This window comes from Neomonachus schauinslandi, chromosome 12, assembly GCF_002201575.2.
Source record: "Neomonachus schauinslandi chromosome 12, ASM220157v2, whole genome shotgun sequence".
Lineage (NCBI taxonomy): Eukaryota > Metazoa > Chordata > Mammalia > Carnivora > Phocidae > Neomonachus > Neomonachus schauinslandi.
The window spans coordinates 18,154,416-18,180,665 of NC_058414.1; the positions used below are offsets into that span (position 1 = coordinate 18,154,416).

The 26,250-nt window shown below is 49.7% G+C and overlaps 1 protein-coding gene across 1 annotated transcript in view; it reads right to left on the bottom strand.

Moving 5' to 3' along the window:
• Positions 1–19,877: 19,877 nt before the first annotated feature.
• CDHR3 (cadherin related family member 3) overlaps positions 19,878–26,250 on the bottom strand; it is a 57,899-nt gene continuing 51,526 nt past the window's right edge. The window contains 5 exon segments of the mRNA XM_021682898.1: positions 19,878–19,972; positions 19,975–20,178; positions 21,792–21,840; positions 23,596–23,627; positions 25,066–25,079. Of these exon segments, the coding sequence (XP_021538573.1) occupies positions 19,881–19,972; positions 19,975–20,178; positions 21,792–21,840; positions 23,596–23,627; positions 25,066–25,079 (391 nt within the window). The 3' untranslated portion in view covers positions 19,878–19,880.

Consider the following 26,250-nt stretch of genomic DNA (forward strand, 5'->3'; position numbering starts at 1 on the left):
AGCAAAGACCAGGAAGAAAGAGGGAAGGAGGGGGCGTGGCACACGGGCAGCTCCAAGACTCCTGCCTTCTGCGGCCCAGAAGCGGGGTGGGGGTGGGGGCGGCGGCGCTTTCAGAGGAAGCGCCAGCAGCCTGCAGCTGCCCCTGACCCTCCCCCTAGCGCTCACCTGCGCTGCCTCCTACGGGGCAGGAATGGACAAGCGGGCGGCCCACCTACAAAAGCTCCGGGTGATTTGTTTCCTTCTCTTGAAAGATCTCTTTTCTCAGCCCCAGGAAAACAAGTTTCAAAGTGGAGGGGGAAAGGGGGTGGGGGTGGGGTAGGGATATGGAAAGAATGAGGAGGGAACAGATGGTGCCTGCGAAGGCGACCAGATTTTTTTCCCCCAGTTAATCTGGGAATGACCTAATTTACATAGAATTTGCATAAATTTCCATTTCAAATTAAAGCCGTCCTAACTTCAAGTATACAGGAGAAAATAAATGAGATCAGGCGATCTACTGTAATTGAACTCAGGCAGACTTCTGTGAAATGCAGGTCAAGCTTTTAAACCCCGGCAGATGAGGAAGGAAGTTTGCCTACTGCCTGTCCGTCAGCAGGAGCGAGGCTGGAGAAGCCTCTCTGCCTCTCAAATTAGAAAAAGTTACCACAGGTGGGGCCAGAGAAGTGGTGAGATGAGGAAATCCAGCCTCTTCTTCAGGCAGAACCAACATTAAGAATAGAGGAGAGGGCGCCTGGGTGGCTCAGTTGGTTGAGCGACTGCCTTCGGCTCAGGTCATGATCCTGGCTGGAGTCCCAGGATCGAGTCCCGCATCGGGCTCCCTGCTCGGCGGGGAGTCTGCTTCTCCCTCTCCCACTCCCCGTTTGTGTTCCCTCTCTCGCTGTGTCTTTCTCTGTCAAATAAATAAATAAAATCTTAAAAAAAAAAAAAAGAATAGAGGAGAAAAAGCAGGGACTCTGTCCTGAAGCCAGGGTGATGGGCTTTGGGCCCAGATGACACGGGCGTCCTCTCTGCTCCTGCCTGACATGTGTCCAGCTACTTGTCGCTCCATCCATTCATTCTCATCCTCCCCCACAGACACACAAGCTCACAGGTGCTCTCACACACACATCCAGTCCCAGATCTGACAATGGGGACTGTGAAGCCCCAGGACATGCGGTCGGCCCCCTCGACACACCAAGAATTCCTCAGGTCGGACAGGACTCTCAGGTTGACTCTGGCCCACTAAATGTCCAGGCCCCCCTCTCTGTATCTGGGACTGAGTCGGACCCAGGCAGTGAGTTCCTAGGGCAGGTCAGATGGACACAGAGCTACCGTGGAGGCTCGGAAGGTGTCGTGCACCATAGGGATGAGCCGGTGGCTGAAGACATTCCCACCAAGATGAACGAAGGCCATCCAGTGGCTCTGAGAGGTGCTTGCTTCCATGAAGGCTTAAGGTCAAGGTGGCCTTTTGCTGACAAGCCTGAGTGCTGTCTTCAGAGGCCGTGTCTCCATCCCTCAGCCTACTGATGTCTCTGCACACAGCATCCCATTCTATTTCGCACCAGACAACAGAGGTGGGGGAGACTTGCTCTCTCTTCCTGTTCCCCTAAAACAGTTTTTGCTGAGAGTTTTCAGTGCCTCCCCTATCCTTGAAATTAAAGTCCCTGTCCCCCCACCCCCAACTCTCTTGAGACAAGAACACAGAACAGCCTGGCTCCTAGGGGTGGCAGGGAGCTTGAGGAGAGGAGGGTTTAAAAAAAAATGGACAAGGCATTTATGAATCTTTCAAAAAATTGACTTTGCCACATACTTTGTTAGGAAGCGGTGACCTAGAAGGCATATAAGCTCCAAGTAAGATAGAGTAAGAGGAGAGAAAAGTGTTGCTAGCAGGACAAGAGGGAAGAGGAAGGTCAAGCGGAGAGTCCAGTGCTGGCTACTTTTTCAAAGGCTGCTCTCTCTGAGCCCCAGTCCAGCCCCGGCCCCCAGGCCCGGCCGCGCGGTGCCCAAGAGTCAGGCGTCTCGGAGCAGCTGCCAGATGGTTGCTGCCCAGGCTGTCATGTGGTTCAAGTTTGCCCGCATGCCAGCCCGATGCTCCTGGCGGCCAGAGAGAGGGCTCAGAGAGGGAGGCCGCAGCAAAGCCAGATGTTCTCAGCCAGCTGGTCTTTTAAAGGCCCCGCAGCAGCGAAGCCATTCCTTTTGGGGTCACCCCTTCGCTAGCATAAGAAATGCCGTGCTTCAAGCCCCGGGTGGACAAATCCCTTCTGTCAAGGGCCCCCGAGGAAATATTTCGGGCTTTGCAGGCCACGCCCAGGTCCACCACTGCGGTGCAGAAACAGCCGCAGACGCCATGCAAACGAACGGGTGTGGCTGTGAGCCAATAATTAGAGACACTGAGATTTGAATTTCATATACTTCTCATATGCTGTGAAAGCATTCTTATTTTGATTTTTTCCCCCCATTTAAAATCATTCTTAGCTCACAGGCCTACGAAAACAGGCAGAGGGCTGATTTTGGCTGGCAGGCCATACTTTGCTTTAAGCAAAGCCCAAAGCAGAAGGTTGGGGCTTCATAAATGCAAATGAAGAAGAGGTTGATTTGATTTATAGAAGAATCTAAGTAGAGGATGTCTTGAGCACATTTCAAATAAGATTTGATTGCAACTTCTTCCTGTCACACTCGCTGCTACCTTTCTTCCCTTCCCTCCTTTGGTGTTTCTCAAACTGACATTTGTCATCCATTAGTGGGATGCAAAATTCATGAACGGCATTTTGGAAAACATAGAACAGGATAGGATAGGATAAAAAAATATAGCAGAGTCCATTGCACGTAACAAAGGTAATATCTTATAAAATGTTGCCAGCAGTATGTATATTCATGTATCTACACTTATGTGCCTCTGTGCATACTTGATTGTAATGCGAGACCTATTTCTGATAGTGGATCATGGTTAAAAAGACCATGCTCTGATGAATATTGGGAAAGAGAGAGGTTGAATTTCCAGCCCTCCGAGCCTGACATTTCTCTCTCCACCCCTGCGTCCCTGTGGGTTTCTTTGCTGATCCACGCTGAGAACCACTGGTCAGGTGTCCTCACCACGATGCTCTGGCATGCGGGGTACCAGCGATGAAGAAGGCATGGGCCACACCTCGCTGCCATCCTCTGCACCCCACCACAACACTGAGTGTTGCTCACCCAACACCTTGGAGACGGAGTGCCTGGTGCTTAAGAGAAGCTCGGCAAATGTGTGCAAGCTTGAGGCCAGCCCCTCTGGCTGGCTGGGCGAACAAGCCTGGTCCCCGCTAGCTCCCATGCAAGCAATGCAGAGAGAGCTCCCAGGGGCTCTTTCGGATGCTCCCGCCCTTTGCTCTGCCCACTCAGGGGAAACCGCATGCTCCTCAGCATTTGGGTCCGCCTCCTGCCCAGCCTTCAGAACAGCCCACCAATTCTTTGAGACCCTCCATGTGCAAGGACCTCCTGAGTCTTTCAAGATTGTGGAGAGTCTGTTGTGTGTGTACTGATGGCCTCAGACCCGACCACGCACGTCCTACAAAAAGCTGGGACCCGTGACTGTCTACTGCCCACGAGTGGACAGACCGGCGGTGGCCCCCCAGTGTGGACTTGCAGTGGACCCCAAGGAGGCAAGATGCGGAGACCCAAACTTTCCCCTCCGGCTCTCAGAGTCACAGTGTTTGGTTGCAGTGCTGTGTTCTGTCTTGTTTTATTATTTTATCTTCTTTGGGTGAAACAAACATCTGGTACACAGATCTTCAGACATTTTAAATGTCTCTCCCACCTCCTGTGGGTGTTGTAACCCCACCCCTCTCCTATCCCTGCCTGTTCATTTGAATGTGAACTTAACGGATGCTAAGTAAGTCAGCAAAGATGATGTTTTTATGCAGCGGAGCAGATGTGTGTCTGAGGAGACGTGTTTATATACAGGCAAGACCGCCCAAAAGGCACATGCAGTCAGTACCCTGCCACCCGGCGGGACCCCAAGATAAACCACAGGCACAGCCAACCTCGGAAGGTGCGCCCCGGAGGAAGCTCTTGGGGGAACTGAATGTGCAAAGGCCACCCGTCTCCGTCCCCTCCTCATGACACCAAGGACAGCCCCTGAGCTCGAGTGGCACATGCCAGTCCAGTGCTGAGAAAACAGTCTGTGCTTAACAATCCTGATGGATTAAAACCAGGGATAAATCTTTCAAGTGCCAGCCAAATGAAGTTCCAGCACTTTCGGGGATTCTGGGGAAAGCAGGATAGGCCAAGGAATGCTCTCGAAGCCTGGGCTGACTCATCCTCAGGGTTGAAGAATGCTTGCCTAACACGTTCCCAGTTTGGGATTTGCCTAGATTCAGAGAGGTTCCTTAGGGCAGCTGGGGGCTGGAGCAGGACAGTTTTAGCCCCCACCCCTACCGCCCCAGCAAGGACAGGGGCGTGGGCTAAGGTACGAAGCAGCCCAAATGTTCACGTGGGCTTTCGGGGCAGTTGTCTTCCCAGCTGAGCCCCGGCCTCCCCGGCTCAGGTACAGCGTGATGTGGCGGAAGGACAGAGGTCCCAGTGGTGGGTCTAGTGCTGCTCCTAACTGGCTCAGTCACCTTGCCCTCTCTGCGCTTTCCTCTCTCTATTTGCATAACAAAGGGGTTAACGCAGATGACCTCAAAGCTTTTTGTAGATTTAAAACTCCATGGACAGGGGCGTCTGCCTTGGGCTCTGATCATGATCTCAGGGTCCTGGGATCAAGCCCTGCATTGGGCTCTTCCCTCAGCAGCGAGTCTGCGTCTCCCTCTCCCTCTGTGATCTCTCTCCCTTTCACTGTCTCTCAAATAAATCAGTAAATCTTAAAAAGTAAAAATAAAAAAATAAAACTCCATGGACAGTTGTGTCTTCTCTAACCTCTGCCCAGTGCATGGGGTTGTTCCGAGATTGGCACTGGGTGTGTGAAAGCCCCCTGCAAACGGAAAGGCACCGGGCATCATCACATGAGTCTGTGAGCCCTGGTTCTGCCTGGGCCATCACCCCGCAGATACTGTTCTTAATGGATTTGCCAGCTCCTCAGATCAGAGATTTAACAAAAGCCTGGCTGAGCCCGGATTAGGTTTCTCAGAGACTGGACTTGGGGCCTGTTGTGTTGAAACACTTTCTCAGAGCCAGGTGACATTCACAAACCAGGGTGGATGGCAGTGGTGGGCCCCCCCCCATGTCCATCCTGTACCAAATGCCCGGTGACATCAAGCAGCAAGCACTATGCACTAAAAGAAACCCCCAACTGAAGAGTGGTGGGTCACTCAGTGCTTAGCACACTTTCCACTCGGCGAATGGCCCAAGTCCAGACTTGCATGTTGCAAGTTGGCCATTGTCTTGGTCATCTTCTCTGGAACCCGTGACGTTTGGCCTGAGGTCCTTAGAGAGGCGGGAGGAACTGAGCCAGGAGGAGAATCCTATAGCACCCAGCTATGATGTTTCTGTCACCTTTACCGGAAAGGGCCCCAAAGTGTACAAGTCCCAGCAAGGTCTCTCAGAAAAAGGGCTGATGTCACCTAGCTAGAAATAAATGAATGTTTACTGCTTATTAAGTACATGATCTCATTTAATATACACACACCGCCAGGGGGCAGACTTATGCCCCATCACAACCATCATCATCATCATCATCACCACCATCATCAAAATGGAAGTACAAAGATGTTAAATAACTTTACTCAAGGTCACAAAGCACCAATATTTGACCCCAAGTGTATCTACTATCAGAGTCGACACTTTTCACTGCTAAGCTATGGCTTCTCCAGAGTAGGGACAAGTCAGCTTGGTGGCCTTCATGTAGACTAGAGATCATGTTTTGTCTTGAAACACTATTTGGCAGCAAAGTCAAAAGAGACACCAGAACTTGGTGGGTTGAATACCTAAAACTCGAACCAAGACTTGGCAACTTTGGAGACATTGAGCTACTGAGGTTTGAGAAGCATGTCTCTAGGTTCTAGGAGCCTTCAAGGAGGAATTAGACTTCAGGGACAGCATTTTAGGTCTGGGCAGAAGTCACTCCAGGCAGAGAGGTGGCTTTCCCAGTTTAATGCTCCAGCTGAACCAGGGAGCTCAGCAATCTCAAAGAGCATGAGCCCAGGCAGCCTTTGGCTTATAGGAAAATAAAATGGATAACAGTCACAGAGATAGTCAATAAGTGTGATGCAGGAAGAACAGAGGTGTTGAAGGTGCAGCCGACACTTGACAATTCTTATGAACATCCCCCACTCTAATCGCCACCACAATTTTAGGATAGGAGAAGGTACCAGCCACATCGATCATGGAAGTTATCATACCCATGATTCCTGGCTCAGAAAAATTGTCCCAGTCGTAGCCCCCAAGGAGGGAAATGTCCCCAGCTGTTCCTCATCCAACGTTTAGTGTTTTTACCATGTGACCTTCTCTTGGCCAAGTGTGATTGGACAGGAGTGGATGCCTTGCCCAGTACGTGCCACCCATGGGGAACTGCCTGGTATTGTTTGATGAAGCCCATGTCAACCAACCCTACCCGAATGAGAATTAGAATTAGCAAGTAGATCAATCAAATGCTATCTTTCTCTCTTAGGGAGTTGATTCTGGAAATAAAGAGGAAATGAGCCAACTGGTAGGACACAGATCATGAAGGTACACTTAGAAGAGGTGAGTGAGGAGTGCAGTCGCCAACATTGATGCCGGGGAGCACCAGGACCAGCTGTTCTAAGCACACATGTCTCTGCGCACGGGCTGGCAGTGTACCCTCACAGGTGGCTACCACATTGTGCACAAGGTGGAGGATGTACCTTTTGTTGCGACTGAAGATGTATATTGTTAAACAGTGTTTGTCAGACAGAATGTGGAGAGGAGTGCTTCAGGCGGAATGGAGAACCCCAAGTGGCCACCTTGGAGGGGAGAGTGAGAGCATACTGACAAAGCGTGCAATGGACTTGTGTTTTTGCACACGTGTGCAAGTTTGGTCCTGTGCATAGAGAAGACAGCAGTTGGGGCCATAATAGAACCTCTGTTCTTCCTGCATCACACAAATAAAAGATATTTGAGGGCTTGAAGAGTAACCAAGTGAATGGGATGACAAGCAGGGATGGGATTTAATTCCTTTAAAGGCTTGCTAGAAATTCTAGTATTTGAACGTGCACCACTGTATTAGGGCCCTTTTGGTTTCGAGTGACAGAAACTCAACTCAAATGAACTTTTGAAGGAACTAGATGGCTCACATAATTGAAGAACGTAAAGACAGAACTGACTTCAGTCATGGCTGGATCCAAATGTGCAAAATTAGGAGTTAGCCCTTCTCTCTTACTCTGCTTTCCTCCAGTTGGCTTTCTGCTTTAGTTGGTAGGCTCTTCCCACACTTGACAAGGTGGTCAGCATTGGCTTCACACTTCATGCTTCCATCCTTCTGGCTGAGCAGCCTCCGTAGGCAAAGAGCAATGCTTAGAAGTATTACCCAAGTCCCGCGGACAGCTCTCATTGGTCCACCTTGGGACATGGATTGATTTCTGAACCAATCACTGGGACCAGGGAGAAGCAGCAATCTGATTGGCCTGGGTTGGATCACGCGTCCAGCTTCGGATCTAGGGCAAGACGTCATCCCCACCGGAACACGGAGCCTAATACAGAAAATGGTTGTTATTGGAGGGATGGATGTTGAACAGGCAGTAACAACAGATATCCACCTTAGCCCCAAACAAAATGGCTGAGTGCAATCTCTCTGGAGTAATGATCCTGACATTAACCTATAGCTAATGCTCAATGACTTTCTGATCCCAGCTCCATGAGGGAGGACTCACCAAAATTTGGGTTTATTAATAACGGGTTTATTAATCAGGGTTCTTACCTACAAATAAAATCCACTCTGGTTTGTTTAGACAGGAAAAAAAAAAAAGTCTTAAAGGGTATTAGTGGCTCCCGGAATCTCTGGCAGAGTCAGAGAATGGGGCTTGAGGCTCTGCAGCCATGAACAATACCCAGTTCCCCACTCATCCAGGCACAGGCTCGAGCCCACCACCCTTGTCTCAGGCTCCTGGGAGCATTTCTGCCCCTGCTGCCTCCCGGGCTCCACATCTCCCGCCGTGCTCCGCTCCCATCACCAAGACGCAAGCCCCTGCGGTAGCTCCTTCTTTGCTCTTCATTCTTCCTGGAGTCTCACGTTGCTACATCCAACTGGCAGAGCCTAGGGCACACGCCTGTGCCCTAGCTGCAGAATGAATCTGGGAAACTGAGTTCTGATCTCCACCCTGGTGAAGTAATGCCTGTAACATGGCCTACTTTCCTAACTTAGAAAGGCTGTTCAAATGCTGCCGGCCTGGCACCAATATGACCCACATCCATGATGCCACACTTCAAACAGTTGGGTCTTCTGTGTCTTCTGGGTTCCGGAGAGCTCAAGTCATGGGGCCAAGACTCTTTCTGTCCACATGTGAAGCGCCAATAAATCTGTGAGTCTCTGATCTTTGCAACCGATGGAAGGCAGTTAACACAAGTCATTTGGCCAAAGTAACTTGGAGAAAATTTAGCTTGGGGGAGTGTTTCCTTCCCAGCCAGATTGCATCACAGAAGCTTGAGATTTCTTCTTCAAAAGGAAAGTCTTCTGTGGGGCTCTTGAAGGTGCCTGTAAAGCATGGCCAAGCGGAGCCCTCCCAGGAGTGCCAACCCACAGACATTTAACAGGCCTTCTTACAGAGCTCTACGAATGCCACACGGGGCTATTGTTTAACCACAGACCATCCCCAGCCATTGGTAAGAAGCCAGGTTGCCAGGTCGGGGCTCCCTGGCAAGGCCTTCCCCATGTGATAAATTTCCTTCAGTTTGGAATCCTATGGCAGCACTTCCCAGGAGACTGGATTCTCTGACCTCCCTCCTGTGCCTCCCCACTGCTCTCAGGAGCTCAAGTGACTCAATTAAGAAATAGTTGTTGAGGGGTGCCTGGCTGTCTCAGATGGCGGAGCGTGTGACTCTTGATCTCAGGGCTGTGAGTTTGAGCCCCGCATTGGGTGTGGAGGTTACTTAAATAAACTTAAAAAGAAATAGATTTTGAGTATCAACTATGTCCCAGGCATTGTACTATTGTGCTAACACTGGACGTACTCGGCCCCCAGGGAGCCTTCAGACAGGTATTTCTACCAAAGCTTAACTGGAGTGATGTGTGGCAAGAACGAGAATGAAGATGTTCAAGCACCATTATCCAGAAAGAGATGCATGGTTTTCATTTTTTTTACAGACTTATTGGTCAGGGTCACTTCAGAAGCTGAGGTCTTTGACTTAGTAATATAGGAGCATAGGGGCATTGGGTGGCTCAGTCAGTTGAGCGTCCGACTCTTGATTTCGGCTCAGGTCATGATCTCAGGGTCGTGAAATGGAGCCCTGTGTCAAGGTCTGCGCTGGGCATGGAGTCTGCTTAAGATTCTCTCTCTCCCCTCTCCCTTTGCCCTACCCCCCCCAGCTCTAAAAAAATAATAATAATATAGGAGTATAGTCATTATACTTTCCAAACACGGAGTCTAACAAAGAAATGTCTCTGATCGGATCATTCATTTGTGCAAAAGTCTTTCAAAGGTCTCACCATGAAATACATTTAATTACATGTAATAAAGGAAAAGTATAAACTTGGAGCGAATAATGACCACCTCAGAAAATCCAGCCAGCGCAGTCAGTTGGATATACATAACTGGCCCTCCACCCTGGGGATGTGTGGAACTCCCCTCAGAGTATTGAAATGTTCCACAAAAGTAAATACGGGCTTTGACAGCAAGCGAAAAAGGGAAATATTTGCTCTAGACCCCAAATACTCTCTTCTGACCACAGGCCTGGCGGTTGCCGCGGAAGCGGCAGGTGCCCGCGAGGACCGCTAGGTGTCGCTGTGAACCCGCGAGAGCCGGGCCTCACGCCGCGGGCACACTTGAGCTTGGTCTGTTTTCAATCAACACGTTGTCAGTTTTCCTCCCCGAGGCCCCAGGGGTGTGCTAGGAATTTTTATTTCTTGAGAAATCCTGTGATTCAGCTGCCCTTTGTTGGCCCTGCTTGAGAAAATGAAGACTGTGCTTGCTCTCCCAGCCCCCCAGGCGGGGGCTCCCTGACAAGTGTCTGTGGACCACCAGCTACAGTGCCACTCCTTCCCCGTTCCTCCTGTGAACAACCCTGGCCTCAGCCTTGCTCTCCCCCCCTCCCTTTTTGCCTCTTCACTCCTCTTTTTATCTTTCTCTCCTGGTGCCCGGTGACACTCATGAGCCCTCAGGGGCTCCGTGCAAAGGGCCCCGTGCTAGAAGCCTTGTCCTGGTGAATTTCAAGGCACCCAAACCAGCTCCGACATCAACTTGCTTGCACATTCCATCCTCACATTCCACCTTCCCCTTCCGATTCTACCCCTGGCCTTGCCCCCTTGGTCCAACGCAGCCACAAATTAAGGCCGTGTTGGAGTGGGAGCAACAAGAGGCTAAAAGCTATCTCACCCTAGTCGTGTCACAAAGGGGTTCGAAGCCACCCCTGCTTTCAGATCCCACCTCCCTCTGCCACTTACTAAACCGTGAGACCTCTGGCCTTACTTAGCCGTGAGAGCTTTCTGAGCTTCGATTCTTCGGAAGTAAATTCGATAGTACCTCCAGATGCATCCATTGAATAAAATTGTAAGTCCAAAGGACCCCATGGGATCCTGCACACTGCAAGCATTCTATAAATGCAAAGTGATTTTAATTATTATTACATGGACACTGACGCAAGCACATTAGCGCACCCTCAGCCAAAGGTACCGACCTTGGGCCCTCATTCTCCTGAACCCCGTGGTAAGACGGTGTGTTAAGGAAACAAAATCTGGGGGCATTTGGTCAGAGATGCCAAGCACCCCCGCTGCTTCTAACCCTCTCTACTCATGTCAGCAGGGATGAAGTTGTTCTGAGCCCAGCTGGGAGCCACCTTGGTCAATAGCAGTAGCTTGCTTGGCAAAATGCCCTGATAGCTGTCCCGGGGCCTTCTGGGAAAAGGCCACTTGTGGGCGGAGTCGGCCCGCACTCCCTCCTCCCCAAGGTTTGGTACACCGCTCCCGGGTTTCCAGCTACCACACGGCTACTGTGGGTTTTTGTGGGTGCCCACACGGCAGAGTCCCGACTGTGGGAGCCCCGCGGCTGCTCTGCAGGCCCTGAGGCCACACACCCTGGAGAGCTTGGGGAAAGGCGGAGAGAAGGCAGAGCCCGTCTTTTCCCGGAGGCGTTTCTAGACTACTAGGTGGAAGAAGAGCCCCTGCTGGTCCAGGTTAGTAACTGCAGCCCCATCCATCGGCCTTTAGAAGAGGGGGCTGATTCTCAGTGACCCAGATCTTGATTTACTGTCTTTGGAAAGCACTCGAATACTCATAGCCAAGATGAGCCTGCTTCTGTTGAGCGGCAGACAGGTGGGGAATGTGTTCAGGAAGAACAGACGGCCTTTATGCCTCCCAAAGCCCAGTGCTCTGAGCTCCGCAGGACTCTGGGAGGCCCGTGGCCATTTCAGATCCCAACCCAAGCTAGGCAGGAAAGGACAGACCCTCATGGGGCGTATCTGCTGGTCCAGAAGCTGGTATTGACGCTGTTTCTGTGAAGGCTTAATTTCTGCAGCCAAGAGAAGCCTTGGACTTTCAGGGAAGAGCGTTGTTCGGTCAGAGGATCCACCTGAGTATTCTGTCATCTGACACCTTTCCCCACCTGAAGGCAAATCAACGGGCATCACCGAACCCTTCCCGCTTAGGCTCTGTGACCTCTGGGCAGGTCCCCTCATCTCTCCAGCCCTCAGCTTTCTCATCTGTGAAATGCAGGTGACGGGACCATCTGCAAAGGAGTGCCGCGTGAGGATGAGTTCATGCAGGCAGCGTGCCCAGCACATCTTAGACCCACAGTCGCCATCCTGAGGTTGGTAGAGACATAGCCGCAGACCGCCCGGGTGCAGAGGAAGCTGTCATGGAGAAGCTCCGTGAGGTCGACCCGCACTCCAGACCATCCCTCGACTCCTCCTGCCACGGTGGGCAGGATCTGTGAAGGGCTGAATGCCCCACACCACAACCTAGACTGAGGGTGCCTCCCTTTCTTTTAAAAATTTGGGAAACCCTCATGCCTTGCTCTTGAGAAGTCAAAATGGTACAGCCACTTTGGAAAAGTATGGCAGTCTCTCAGAAAGATCTAGAATTACCACATGATCCAGCTAGTCCACTCTTAGAGACAGTCCAAGAGAAATTAGAACATGTGCCTGCAAAATAATTGGTACATGAGCGTTCACTGCAGCATTGTCCATAATAGCCAAGAGGAGCAAACAGCTCAAATATCCAGCAACTCATGAATGGAGAAACACCATGCGGTATGCTCATCCAGGAGAACATCACTCAGCCCTAGAAGGGGATGAAGTACTAGTACCTGCTGCAGCAGAACTAGATCTTGATAACTTTGTGCTGAATGAAATAAGCCAAGCCACAAAAGGACGAATACTGTATGATTCTGTTTCTGTGAAGCGTCCTGAATAGACAAATCCATAAAGACGGATGGATTAGTAGGTGCCGGGGCCTGGGGATGGGGAATGACAATTTATGGGATTGGGGTTTATTTGGAGGGAGATGAAAATATTTTAGAATTAGGTAGTGGTGGTGGTTGTACAATTTTGTGATTATACTAAAAACCACTGAATTTTATGGTATGTGAATCAAATCACAATATGAATAATTAAATTGTTACCAAAAAAAAAAAAAAAAAAAAGGACAGTTTCACATGCCAGCTGGAGCATGTTCTTACTGTGGATGGAGAAACGAGACGGGCAGTGCGGGGAGGGGTGGAGAGCCTTGCCTATAAATCAGATTAACCAGCTTCCCTCCCTCAGCCGTGCCTGGCTCTGAATGGGCTGGGGCTGCCTCGAGTTTTCTCAATGCCACAGAAATCAAAGAGCCGCGGGGATGCTGGGGCTCAGCGTGTGGGCAGCAGGTTACTCGCCTCCAGGCACTGGGCCAGCCCCACCCAGCAGGAAACACATAGGAAGAAAGCAGAGCTCCTAAGCGTGTTTTGCCTTGGTCTTAAGATTTACAAGGATCGTGTTTTCCTAACCTCAAATCAGGACTGATAATTACAGTTTGTGCTCATGGGGACTGTAGGATACACCATTTTAAGTTAGGACTGTCTCGCAAGATCTAATCACAAGGCTTCGGTTTTCCTGGACACATCCCTCAAAGCAGACAAGCTTCCGAAGAACTTAGACTCTTTGGGGAGTCCCAGGGAACAATTTTTTTCCTACAACTCAGGTTTCCTGGTGAAAGGTATTTCATCAGAACTGGACAGTGGTCAACCCTTATCTGTGATTTTGCTTTCAGAGATTTTCATTAGTTGCGGTCCACCACCGTCTGGAAGCAATGGTCCTCCTTCTGACATATGATCAGAAGGTCGGTGGTATGTCGATGTCACAATGCCCAAGCCATTCACCTCGTCATTCGCGTCAGCACAAGGAGAAGCGTGAGTACAGGACAATACGAGATTTTGAGAGAGGGAGACCACAGTCCCATTTTAATGAGGTGCATATTGATATAATTGTTCCATAATTGCTCCATTTTATTAGTTATTGTTAGTAATCTCTGACTATGCCTATTTTATAAATTAAACTTTATCATAAATTTTATGTATGTATAGGAAAAAATATAGTACATCTAACGTTCGGTACTATCTACCATTTCAGGCATCCACTGGGGGGGGGTCTTGGAATGTACCCCCCACGGATGAGGGGGACTACTGTACTTTTTAGCCTGAGAGCAAATCTAGTGCAGGGCTTGGGTTGAGTGAGGTGCCTGTCACCTTTCCTGTGGCAGGGCTCAGGCTCCAGACCTAGAAAATCTATGCGCCTTTCCTCTGGTTCCTCAAAGCCTGTTTGGAATATTGACAGGAAGTTCAGTGCAGCAGAAACACTGAGGGGTTCTCTTTACTTCCCCAACACAAACGTGACCACCATTCCCCAATAGGGACAGATGTCACAGACTAGGCATGGGGCCAGTCGCATTTGGGGGGGAACTGTTGAGTGTTCTCTGAAATAGCTGGAGCTTCCACTGACCATGTGGCTAGACCCTGCTGGGGCGCCTTATCTAACACGGAATAGGGCCTGAGAGAATTCAGGACTTCCTTCCTAGCTGAGACACACACGTATTCAAAAAGTTTCCTTATACCCACCATCCTCTACCTCTGCCACCCTGGACCAAGCCACCGACATTCGTATCTGGATTAATCCAATAGCCACTTGATTGGTCTCTACGTCCAGCCCCGTTCCCTGCCTCCCAGAAGTCTATTCTCAAATCAGCAGAGAGATGTTTGGGTTTTTTTTAAGATTGTATTTATTTATTTATTGGAGCTGGCGGGGAGGGAGAGGGCCTAGCAGATTCAGCCCAGAGCCCCCCTCAGGGCTCAATCCCATGACCCAGAGATCACCACCTGAGCGGAAACCAAGAGTCGGCCGCTTAACCAACCACGCCACCCAGGCGACCCCAGAGAGATGCTTTTAAAACATAAATGATATCACCCCTCAAAACCCTGCAATGGCTCCCTAAAAGCCAAAGTCCTTACCAGGGTCCACAAAGCCCTACGTGATGATCATACGATCCCCCGACCCCTCACCATACATGCCCCACAGACACACATTCCCAGCCTGTCCCCACAGATACATGCCCCCCCCCCCCAAACACCCCTCTGCAGTCACCTCCAGTCCTTATGCTCATCACCCTGTTCCTCCTACTGATTCTCGGCTTGCCCCTGCCTTTGTATTTCCAGCCTGGAGGCTCTTCCCAGCTCCCTGTGTGGCTCTTTCCCCACTTCCAGCAACTACTTCTCCCTTACCATGGGGGCGTTCCTTGAGCACCCTCGTTAAAGGGGCCATCCCCTTCCTCCATAACCCTGACCCTGTTCATTTTTCTCAGTGGCATTTACCACCATTAACACTTCATGCCTAGACACATGGATTATATATATATATATATATATATATATATATATATATATATACATACATACAGATACATATGTAATATGTATAATCCATTTGTCTATCATTCCCGTGGAAATAAACGCAGACCAACCATATGAGAAAAGCGAAAGCTACTACTTATTCAAAACTCACTACAGCAAGGGGGTCAGCCGCGCCACTCGAACTCTTGCAGAGACTCACAGGCAAGGAGAGGAGCAGGAAAGCTTTATGGTGCAACAGAGGGAAGGCTTCAGGTGTGGTCTGCCGGGGGTCTGTCGGCATGGGGAGCTGTTGGCGGGCTCACTGGAGGGGGTGCATCTTGTGGGACTGGTGAGGAGTGGATATTTGGCTTTCTGTGGTTGGTCCTCATTTGGAAGTGGACATAAAGTTAGGGAAGCTGTCGTAATCCATCAAGCCCTGGCCATTCTGGGCAGATTGGCACAGACGTTCTTGCTCACCTTCCGAGACTGTTACTAGACCTAGCAATCTGGCTTCCGGCAAGCCTGACTTCCAAAAGGCTGGCGTCCTGTGCCGCTCACTGTGGACCAGGGCTTGCTTTCCCGCAGGCTATAGGTCAGAGTTCTGTTTTTATCTACGGTCCGACCGTTGTTCGTTTGTATATTCAGTCTCTCGTCCTTCACTAGGACATAAACGGTAAGAACATTGTTTTTATTTACTGCTCTATCCCCAGAGCCTAAAATAGTGCCTGGTGCCTCATAGGCACATGGTGACTGTTTGCTATATCATAATGTTTGTCCAGGTCTAGTCAGAAACGCCGTGGCTCTGCCGCATGATCTGGATAGCAAACCCCCTGCAAGCTGGCATAATTCAGTCCCAGGCTACAGATGTTTGTTGAGTGCTTGCTACATACCCAGGAGGCTCCGTCTGGGGCTGTGGTTATTCACTCAGGTTACACAGGACAAGCATCGGCTGCACATGGATAGAAGGCTGGGATTCTGAGTGCTTTCGCCTTTGCTCAAAATTTCTCTTCTCTCCCACTTTGAACTCATCTCTACTTTTGGGGTCCCGCAGGTTCCAGGTCCTGCATTATATTCAGAGACTGCTGTGGCCCACGCCTGCTTTCTCCAGCACTTACTTCCTGTGAAATGCATTTAGTCCCCACAAAGTGCCCGTGTGGTAGCTGGTTGTCTTCTTCATGAGCTGGTTATCTTCCCAGCTGGATTATTCCCTTTTAGAGCAGGAGCTGCCTCTCACCCCCAAAACAGGTGGTCTGAGTCTCTCCCCATCCCCCCACCCCTCCTATCGTTGACCTTTTCCCTGAGCTCTGGATCAGATGTCTCTCTGGCCCCGGGACCCTGCCATTTTCTACACACGGAAGTCCCACCTGGCTCAGAGCTGTATGCTGGCCTGACAGCCCAAGGCCCGGGCCCTCTACTCGGCATCTTAATTATTTTCTGAGAAGGGCTCCCCATTAAGTCTTTTACAAAAATATTTAAATAGTTCTGAGTTATCTGTTCTTCCAGAAAGGTTTGGGTTAATTTATCTTTCAGACAGAACACTCAAGGGAAGGGGCACCTGGGTGGCACAGTCGATTAAGCATCCTGACTCTTGGTTTAGGCTCAGGTCATGATCTCAGGGTCGTGGGATCGGGCCCCGCGTCAGGCTCAGCACTCAGCTTGGAGTCTGCTTGGGATTCTCTCTTTCTCTCTCCCTCTGCCCCTCCTCCTGCTCTCACGCTCTCGCTCTCTCGCTCGCTCTCTCTCAAATAAATAAATAAATCTTAAAAACACACACACCCACTCAAGGAACCAAGAAACGAATAGGCCAGGATGGTACGGGGAGTAAAATCTTCGGGGAGGCTTATCAGCAGGCTAAGGTCAGCCGTAGCAGACAGAACGGAAGCTCCCCAAGGGCAGGGACTTGGGGCAGCTGTGTTTACTCATGAATCAACACCTGGCACACAGGAGATGCTCCATAAATATTTATTGAATATATGGGAGTTATAAACACGCACATTAAGTATGAAATGAGAAACGCCAAGTTTCAGTAGCGATCCTTTTCAATATTCACTCATTTTGTCGCTTTGATTTTCTCAGCCATCACAAAGCACATTCCATAAAAAAAAGGCAAACGATAGAAGTACAGATGCGAAAGAGGGCTCTGAGGAGTGAAAGTGTCCATGCCTGGTTTCTGTTCACAAGCCGCACATGCTTGTAACACCCGGCTTCCCACGGAGCGCGACGGAAAGCTTAAACTGTGGAATTCACCACGTGGTTTCAAATCCCTCAACAATGATGGGTCCCTCTGTGGTCTAATCCCTGAACATCTCTGCCCCAATTTTATGACTCAGAAGCAGGCAACTCAGAGTTAGCTACAGAAGTCCATATGTGTTTAAGGCCTTGAAAGGGAAATGTGAGAAATTTTTCACAAGATCCGTAGCACTCCCTGGCTTTATTTTATTCAGATAACTTTTTTTTCCCCCAGACCTGGTAAATGTTAGAAAACAAATGGCCTCAGCCCTGGACTCAGACTTCTGATTTCCCCTCACCCAGGAACCAAATATGCAAAGGGAAGAGCAGATTTTCTCTTGGCCAAAGAATGCCTCACCTGGGGCCACTCCTGACCCCATGTCTTGGCTTCCTCCAGGCTCCCATCTTGGGGCTTGGAAGGCAAGCGGCTCTTCCTGCCCATCCCCAGGGGAGAAACAGCCCTCAAACAGACCCTAGCCTTCGGGAAGTCCCTCCCTGTGCCTGACTTAAATCTCTTCTGGCCGAGAAGCCCAAGCCCAATTCCCTCCTGCCCTGTCATCACTGGAGAAGGGGAAACAGCTGCTCACTGCTCTCCTTTTAATCATCCTTAATGGGCTCGTAAACAGTTATTAGGTCCTCCTTCAGCCTTCTCTGAGCCTCATTTTACTTGCATTGAGGCTGAGAGCTTCTGAGGAAGGCATTTTACTCAGGGCTCCACAGACTTGTGGAGTCTTAAATGGGTAATCAGCCACTTCACCCACTTTAACCTCCACAAATGAACAGCTCTGCCTCCTTTTGCAAAATTTAAATCTATTCAAGGGAGTTCCCTGGCAACCAACCCTTATTAATAAATCACGCCTGCTCTAGGCCGGACAGGGCGTTTTTTCAATGTTTCTTTCTCTTAAGAAGTCACCCTCATGCAAAGACACACAATGAACACACAGCCGCTCCCTCGAAGTTCGGCATTTGCAGGATTGTGGGCCTGGGGAGTTCTCATCTGGCTCCCCAACTGAGAAGGGGGTGTGTTGCTCTAATAGACTCTCGCTGGGCCTTTCTTGTGGTTACTAGACTAGGAACATAGCAGCTGGAGGGGTCGGAGGCAGGACATAGAGCTACAGCAAGACCTGCTCAGCCTCCACTAGGCACACACTGGAAAGTTCCATTTTCTGCTCCATCATGCTACCGTTTATTTTAGTATTGTTCATGCCCACTGGGGAAAGTCCCAGTTGTATGACTGGTTAGAGCTTCCCGTTGTGTCTCCACTCTGGGTCCTGTGGTTCCCTCCAATGGCAGGAGGTAGGGGAGGAACAGGGCACGGAGGTGGGACGGTGGGTGTTGTTTTAACTTTGAGAAAGAGTGATTTCATTTCAAGAGAAATTTTAACCAGGATGGCTAAGATGAAGGGGACCGACAACACCAAGTGTGGGCAAGGAAGTAAAGCAATTGAAACTCTCAGTCATTGCTGGTGGAAATGTACATTGGAGCCACCAGCTTTGGAATTCTCGGCCAACGCCAGCAATGGCTCTGACAATTCCACTCTTAGGAATATGCTCGGACGGAATAAGGGATTTATGCTCAGCAAAAAACCTGCACAAGAAGGTTCATAGCGATGGGATTTATAATAGTAAAATACCGGAAGCAGCCACCCAAGTGCAGAATGGATAAACAAACTGAGGCCTAGTCCTGCAATGGAAGGGGACACACAGTGGAAGAGAACTGAATTACTAATCTATAGTGCCACATGGATGAATCTCACAGATGTGATGCTGAGCAAAAGAAGCCAGACATCGGGGGACCTAGGTGGCTCAGTCGGTTAAGCATCGACTCTTGGTATCGGCCCGGTCATGATCGCAGGGTTGTGGGATCGAGCCCCGAGTCTGGCTCCGAGCTCAGTGGGGAGTCTGCTTGAGATTCTCTCTCCCTCTCCCTCTGCCCCTCCCCCCTTCTCTCTCTCTAAAATAAACAAATAAATCTTAAAAAAAAAAAAAAAGCCAGACACAGAAGAGCATGTTCTGTGTGATTGCACTTATATGAAATTCAGAAAAGGCAAAAACTAATCTAGGATGATCAAGATCAGAAGAGTGGCTGCCTCTGAGGGGAGCCTATTATGAGTGGAATAGCTTGGATCCATGCACTTGATTGAACGTAAGTTACACCTTCATAAAAAAAAAAATACAAGAAGGTGTCCATTGTGTTTTCTTCTCCCCAGATGAGTAACTGATTATTTATTCATCAATTTTTTTTTTTTTTTTTTTTTTTTTTTACTGCTCTGTTTCTTTTTAAACATTGGAGGTGACTTCCGAAGGTGTGTGGCTTTGTGTGTTCATCGGGGAAGAAACTGGAGCGTTGCTGCACAAGGACAGGGGACCGAGATGAAGCCCGCTGTGAGGGGAGCCCTCGGTATTTATGTCAGGAAGTCCTGAGCACTTCCTACGGAGCTTCCCGGCAGTCCACACGAAGAAGAGACATGATTCCACATCCGAAAGGTAACAGTTCATCTGATCGGAGGACAGAGACCCGAGAGAAATTTCTCCCGTGCTGTCTCAGAAAAGGGCAACTATGTGTGTTTTAAACATCCCATTCGGGGCCCTGGCTCTCTCAGTCCTTCAGGCAGTGTTTTCACCCCTGATGCCCCCACCCCTGCCCTCATGGGAACTAGGGCGAGGCAGTCTCCCAGAGACACTCAAGGCCCCTCCCCCTTGCTGCGATGTGGGGCCTGCACCCAGATACCTGTTATTTTCCCGGGTGCAGTTTGGGGGAAGCCCTGCTCGTGAGGACTGGGCTTCTGCTCTTTGGGGTGCCCGGCTTGCCATCCTGGTTTCTGGGACGGGGGCGTCCTCAGCCGGAGCTTTGCCGCTCAGCCCATCTCGCTCACCGGTGCTCCTCGGTGGCCTGGCCCCTTCCCCAGCAACAGCTCTACTCGGAGCAGTTCTCTGGGGGTCTGGCTCTTTCCATCTTGGCATTTGGGTTGAGGGATCTTTCCACTTTCTGGCTCCCGTGTTTGAGTTGAATTCATATACTGCCCCAGTAACTAGGGGAAAAAACATATAACCACCATATAAATGAGGGAATTCAAATGCTCTCCTCCCCCATCTCTACCTGGCTCCTTTCTTACCCCAGGGAAAGAAGAAAGGCTCTAGGAGGGGTGAGTCATGGAGAGAGGAAGCAGGCTCATGAATGGCACAATCTTCACCAGCCTGCCCTTCCTATGAGCTTTAGGACTCTGACCACAGAGGTAGCAAATATCATGCCTCCCTGGATAGAAAGACTTCGGACAGGCTCTCGGTTGCAAGTTTAGAAAGCCACATAAATCTTGAATTCCATGTCCGCTTCGGATACATTTGGTTCAGTTTCTAATGGGGTTACCCATTATGTTCTGATTTTTTTTTTAAGATTTTATTTATTTTTTTGAGAGAGACAGAGCAAGAGAGCCTGAGCCGGGGGGGGAGGGGCAGAGGGAGAAGCAAGCTCCCCGCTGAGCAGGGAGCCCGACGCGGGGCTCGCTCGATCCCAGGACCCTGGGATCATGACCTGAGCAGAAGGCAGACGCTTCATGGCCTGAGCCCCCCAGGCGCCCCTGATGGGTTTGTTTTAAAAGCCCCCTGAATTCCAGACACAAGAAGGAAGCCATGGAGTAGGGAGGAAAGGACTCTGATTTTTACGTATGTTAGGTTAGTGGAGATTCGTGGACACAGACACGAAGCCTCTGTGGAGATGGTGCAAGAGAGCCGTGTGACTGAGCCAGAGCAGCGGGCACTAATCGGTGCGCTCGTTCACATCAGTGGAGTTGACTCCTCTCTTCCTTTTTTCCATCTCTCAGCACATGAATGTCGATGACAGCCTTGGTCCTTCCGGGCTTTTGCCCCAGAAGATGGAGTCTCAGGCGATCCCCTGCTCTTGCTATGAGTGGCCTCTCGGCAGAAGATCCCACCAGCACTTATGCTAATGTGGGCACATTATGGTAACAAGTACCTAATAATAGAGGGAAATTTAATTCCGGCAGCGGCAGCAGCCTCTCCTGGAGAGGAGCCACCCTTCCGAGAAGGACTGAGCCACTTGCATGTGAGGATGGCAGGGAGCCAGCACACTTGCCTCCCGAGTTTGGTTTCCTTCCCTTTATTCACATCTATAATTGAGCCTTTGTAAGTGGAGGGATGTGTGTAAAGGAGCTAAATTTGGAGCTGATTTCATGGGGGTGAGGGGAGCTCTGGAGGCCAGCTTTACCTTATGTTCATCTTGCCGACCAAGAAGAAATTCTTGGCCCTGATCTAGGGGAAAAGGGAGCCAAGCCTGCCATTTCTCCATCTCTCTCACTACCAATAGGGTGGTGTTAGAAGCATTCAGAAATGACTGGGAGAGGAGGTTGAGCTCCAAAGGGCAGGCAGAATGCACCAGTCTCCTGAGTTGGTTTGCGATTTAGGAAGGGAGGCTAGCAAGGGCGGGAGGCTTTAGGTGGAAATCCGGCTGGCATCTGCCAGCTCACAGGTGATCTCCCCCGGGATGGCAGCGGAAGGGTCAGGCAACACCCTCAAATGGAGGGACAAACTGAGTTAAGGGCAGGACCTCGGATAGGGTCCTCCATGACTCTACCTACCCGGAATATGAAAAACACCTTTTGGATGGACGGCACTGCCACTTAATTACCTGGGTCGATGGCTTCTCCATCAAAGACAGAGGTCATCTGAATTGTTTCCTAAGGAGGAAAAGAGACAGCTTCAAGCACAATCCTGCACGCTTCCCGCCCTGCCAGGCCGCTCATCCTCATAGCCTGCTGCTTTCCTTACCCAGGGCCTTCTTGACCCTTGTCTACTCACGAGGCACCGTGCTAGATGCTGGGGACACAGTGGTGAACACGACAGGTGTGGGGGCTGCCTGCGCAAAGCTTGTAGTCAGTGGGAGCCCCTGCCAACAGGTGCATGACATGGAGTGATAAGGTGGACGTGGGACTCTGGCATGCTCGGGGCCCAGGAGGGCCAGGAGGACATCTAATCCAGCTTGGGAGGCAGGAAAGCATCCCAAGTAAATGCTGTCTAAGCTGCACAGAAAGAAGAGCAGAAATGCCACACAACCCTGGCTGAGACCTCCTTTGCCTAAGTGGGATCTGTCAGGCAGGCGGGCGTGGCAGGCAGTGAGAAGCACTCACGTGCTCCCACCCGTGGCCTCTGGCCGTGTCCCCTTGCCTAGGCCAACACAGTGTTGCATCTGGGCCTGGCCTGCCTTCCCTACGCCTGGTGCTCCAGCTCCCCTCCTTCCCCTGTTCTCTGTGCCACCCTCTGGGGACCTGACCTCCGTCCCCAGGGAAACACCCCCTTCTCTCACAAGGTGCCCTGTGGAGGTGCCCTTCTTTAGCATGCTAATGAGGATGATGTTTGGAGTCTAGGGGGTTCTAATCACACCAGCTATCATCTACGCACTGACCCACGGCTCCCCAACTCCCTACGACAGAGGAAATGGAGACCATATGGGTTTTATCCATTTGAACAGTTCAGCAGCTACACTTTTTATGGTCATGGGGATTTACTTATTTAATTAATTTAATGCATATTTCTAAGGTGCTCTCTGAGTGGCATCACCAAGGGGACTTGCCTTAGACACTAAGACTAAGGAGATAAGAGATCCCCCTTTCCTCCCGAGTGTAGACAGGCCTGTCCAGATAAGCACTTAGGTGACGGACCTGAAGCAGAAATTCTAGAGCACTGGATAGTGTTTGTCATTGTGCATATCATTCCCCCCATTTATGGGTCTTGGATCATAACAGAATCTTATTATCAGGGGGTGAGGGAGACTGGAGGGGTCACCTTCAAGTTCTGTCACTTCCCAGTGGGCAGATCAGGTTCAGTAAAGAAAAACAAGGAAGTAAGGGTGGGGGGCGGTGGGGAGACTCTCCAGCTATCTTGTAACACTTGGCATTGGCGTGACTCTTAACAGTTCTCAGGGTAGTTCCTCAACCTGCGACCCCGGGGCACGTGTTCTCACTCCCATTTTACAGATGAGCAATCTAAAGCTTAAAGAGGCTGAAGGAGTCTGCAAAGTCATACGGCCAAGTGGGCCAGAGCCCACCCCTGGACCAAGCTGTGCCCCGTCTCCCTTGCATTTCCGCAAGGTTGTGGAACGGTGAAGAAAAAATAAATATCACTGAAGGCTGAGGCTCCATTTCTGGTCTTTAAGGCAACTCACTCTCCTGGAGAGCTGGTATAGATAATAAACACCACTATTCAATATTTATGAAATCCACTTCTTCTGCAAATATATCAGCAGACATGTTCAGTGGAGGGAACAAATTCTATCAGGAGCTCGTCACACAGCAATCTGTTCCAGTGGCCAAATACAAGCGTCTCCCTGAATGATAAACACTCCCACGAGGCTGTGGCAGGGTCTGCCTGAGAGGGGCGGGGAGTGGCCCACCACACGTCACCCAAGCCAGGTGCCCCACGGCCACCACACTTACCACCAAAACCTCTGGCTTTGTAGTCTTCATCTCTGCAGGGAATAGAACAGATAGAAGTGAAGCTCCTTGGACACTAAATTGACCTTGAAATTCTACCTCCACAATGGGATTTCTCTTAAACAGGCTTTGAACTTAGTATTGCAGACACGACGAGGAATTCTCTGCAGAAATGTTTATTGACAGTTTTCTACCTTCCAGAAAAATACACACCCACACACATGCATACACATAATAATAATACACAGAATTTGTTTTTGAATGTTACTCTTTTCCCAATTTATTGCTATTACTGGACCTGGGTAATTAGCTTTTTACTGAAAGATAAGAAAGAAAGATCCAGTTGATACATTTGTTCGTAATGTGAGGATTCTTTGAATCCATTCCCTATGCCCTTTTAAAAAGTAACTAGGGTGGGTGACAGTCTGTGAAGACCTCATTAAAATCATTTCATTTGATATGATCAATAACCATTACAATCAAATTTCTAACCCTGCTTAGTGCCTTGTGCATATCAGCTATGCACGCCTATGGATTGAGTGATTAAAGCAATCTTTTTTGGGGCGCCTGGGTGGCTCAGTCCGTTAAGCAACTGCCTTCAGCTCAGGTCATGATCCTGGAGTCCCAGGATCGGGTCCCACAACAGGCTCCCTGCTCAGGGGGGAGTCTGCTTCGCCTCTGACCCTACCCCCTCTCTACCCTCTCTCTCTCTCACTCTTTGTCTCTCAAAGAAGTAAATACAATCTTAAAAAAAAAAAAAGCCCTCTTTTTTTTTTTTTTTTTAAACACGCTTTCCAATCCTCTGTCCCATCTATCCCCATAGCCTGGATTCCCCTCGAAACAGCAACTTTCTAGGCTTGGGTCTGTCATCCCCTTAGGCTTGGCGTCCTTATTCAGATGGGAATTTGCTCAACTCACCAGCGCCTCAACTCTCCCCGCCCATCTGACTGCACCCTGCCCCCCTTTCCGATTTGCCTGACCCAAATAACTTGTGAAAATGATCAAATCCGTTACGATCTGAGAATAAAGTGTCATTTGTTCTTGCAAAAGAGGCGTGTGTCCAATACAGAGCATTCGCTGTCCTCGGGAGCGGTCCCACCCCTCCACGTGCAGCAGCAAGTAGATACTGTCTGTGTTTCACTCCTGGAGAATTCATCACTCCTGGCCCGCTTGGCGGGGAACAGACCTCTAGGTGCCTCAGTTCAGCTGGCTGGAGGCAAGTCTGGGTAGGGAAGAGGCAGGACTCAGAGGAGAGATCTGAGCGCCTAATGGCACCATGCGCCTTGCCCTTTCCTTTCTCCGGCTACATCTGACCTCTCATTTCAGCCACAGAAGACGCGACTGAAAACACACCGAGGCAGAACTGCACCCCGATTCTCTGCTGAGTTGGAACCCTTTTATTTAGTACAAGAGAGCAAGCAAAACCCAACAACAGTGACAGCCACAAACAAAGGGAATAGGCATGGTACATACCTCCTTTCTTCACCCTGCGGGGAAAAACAAGAGATGGGCAAGAATTAACCTGAAAGTATTCTGCTCTGGTTCACATATAATAACTTGGAGCCTTGGGGCAACTGTGTTCCTTGGGATTCAGGGATTGATTAAAAGAGGGGCCAGGCTTGGGGACTAAAATGAAGGCTGGGCTCCCACCCCTGCTCCAAACAGAGCAGTTCCAGCACTGTTGGTGTGGGACTTAAGAGGTTCTAGGAGTTTGATAAGTTTGAAAACTATTGCCTTATAGAACTTGAGGGAATGTATTTTCTCTGACAGCACAGGTGAGGGCATGACCAGCGGGTCTGGCAATTCTTCCCGCCTCCTTTTTCTCCCCAGTAGCCACCTTGAGCAGAAGGCTTGGCTCACAGCAGGAAGCTTCAAGGGCTGGCAGCCAAACCCCGTTTTCCTATAACAGGAAGACCTGGTCTTGGATGCTAAGCCCCTTAGATCCTGTGACTCTAATTTTCTTCTTTGCTGTTGGACAAACGTTGGCTGCCATATAGTACACCTAATTTCCAGGGAGGCCAGGCCTGAGCCTGTTATTACTAGCTAGTTTTTCTTTTTTAAGTCAACCATGTTGGAAACGATTAATATTTTGGATGTAAGTTAAGGCAACCAAGTTCAAGGTACGTGGAACCATAAACTGCTTGAGAGTTGCAGTGTCTAGTGGATGACTACCTTTAAGAACTTCTGTCCAAACCCCATTACGGAGCACCACCATCCTTACAAGCTTAAGCGTCACTCTTTTGGAACCAATTTTTTCTTCCAAATCAATTTGTGAGTAGAGCCCAAACAAAAATGCCTCTTTTAATTTCAGCAGATGCTCACGGATTTCTTACCTTGAAGTCAAGGTTGCCAATAGCAACAAACTTCCCCAATAAATATGGCAAAATGCAATGCACATCTTTATGCTAATGCCTTATACTTTTGTAGAGTCTTTTCATCCACAGATTTTAAGTTATTTCACAGTACTAGTTTATCTTCAAAACACCTTGAAAAGGTATAGGAAGTCTCATCACTCCCTCGTGGTGCCAAAACTCAGGTTCCAACATCCTGAGATACTTGAGCATAGAGCTAAACTTGGAACCTAGAATCCTGAGCTCACGGGGACTCAGCCACAAAAAAATAATGCAACAAGACTCAACAAACACTATATTAAGCATT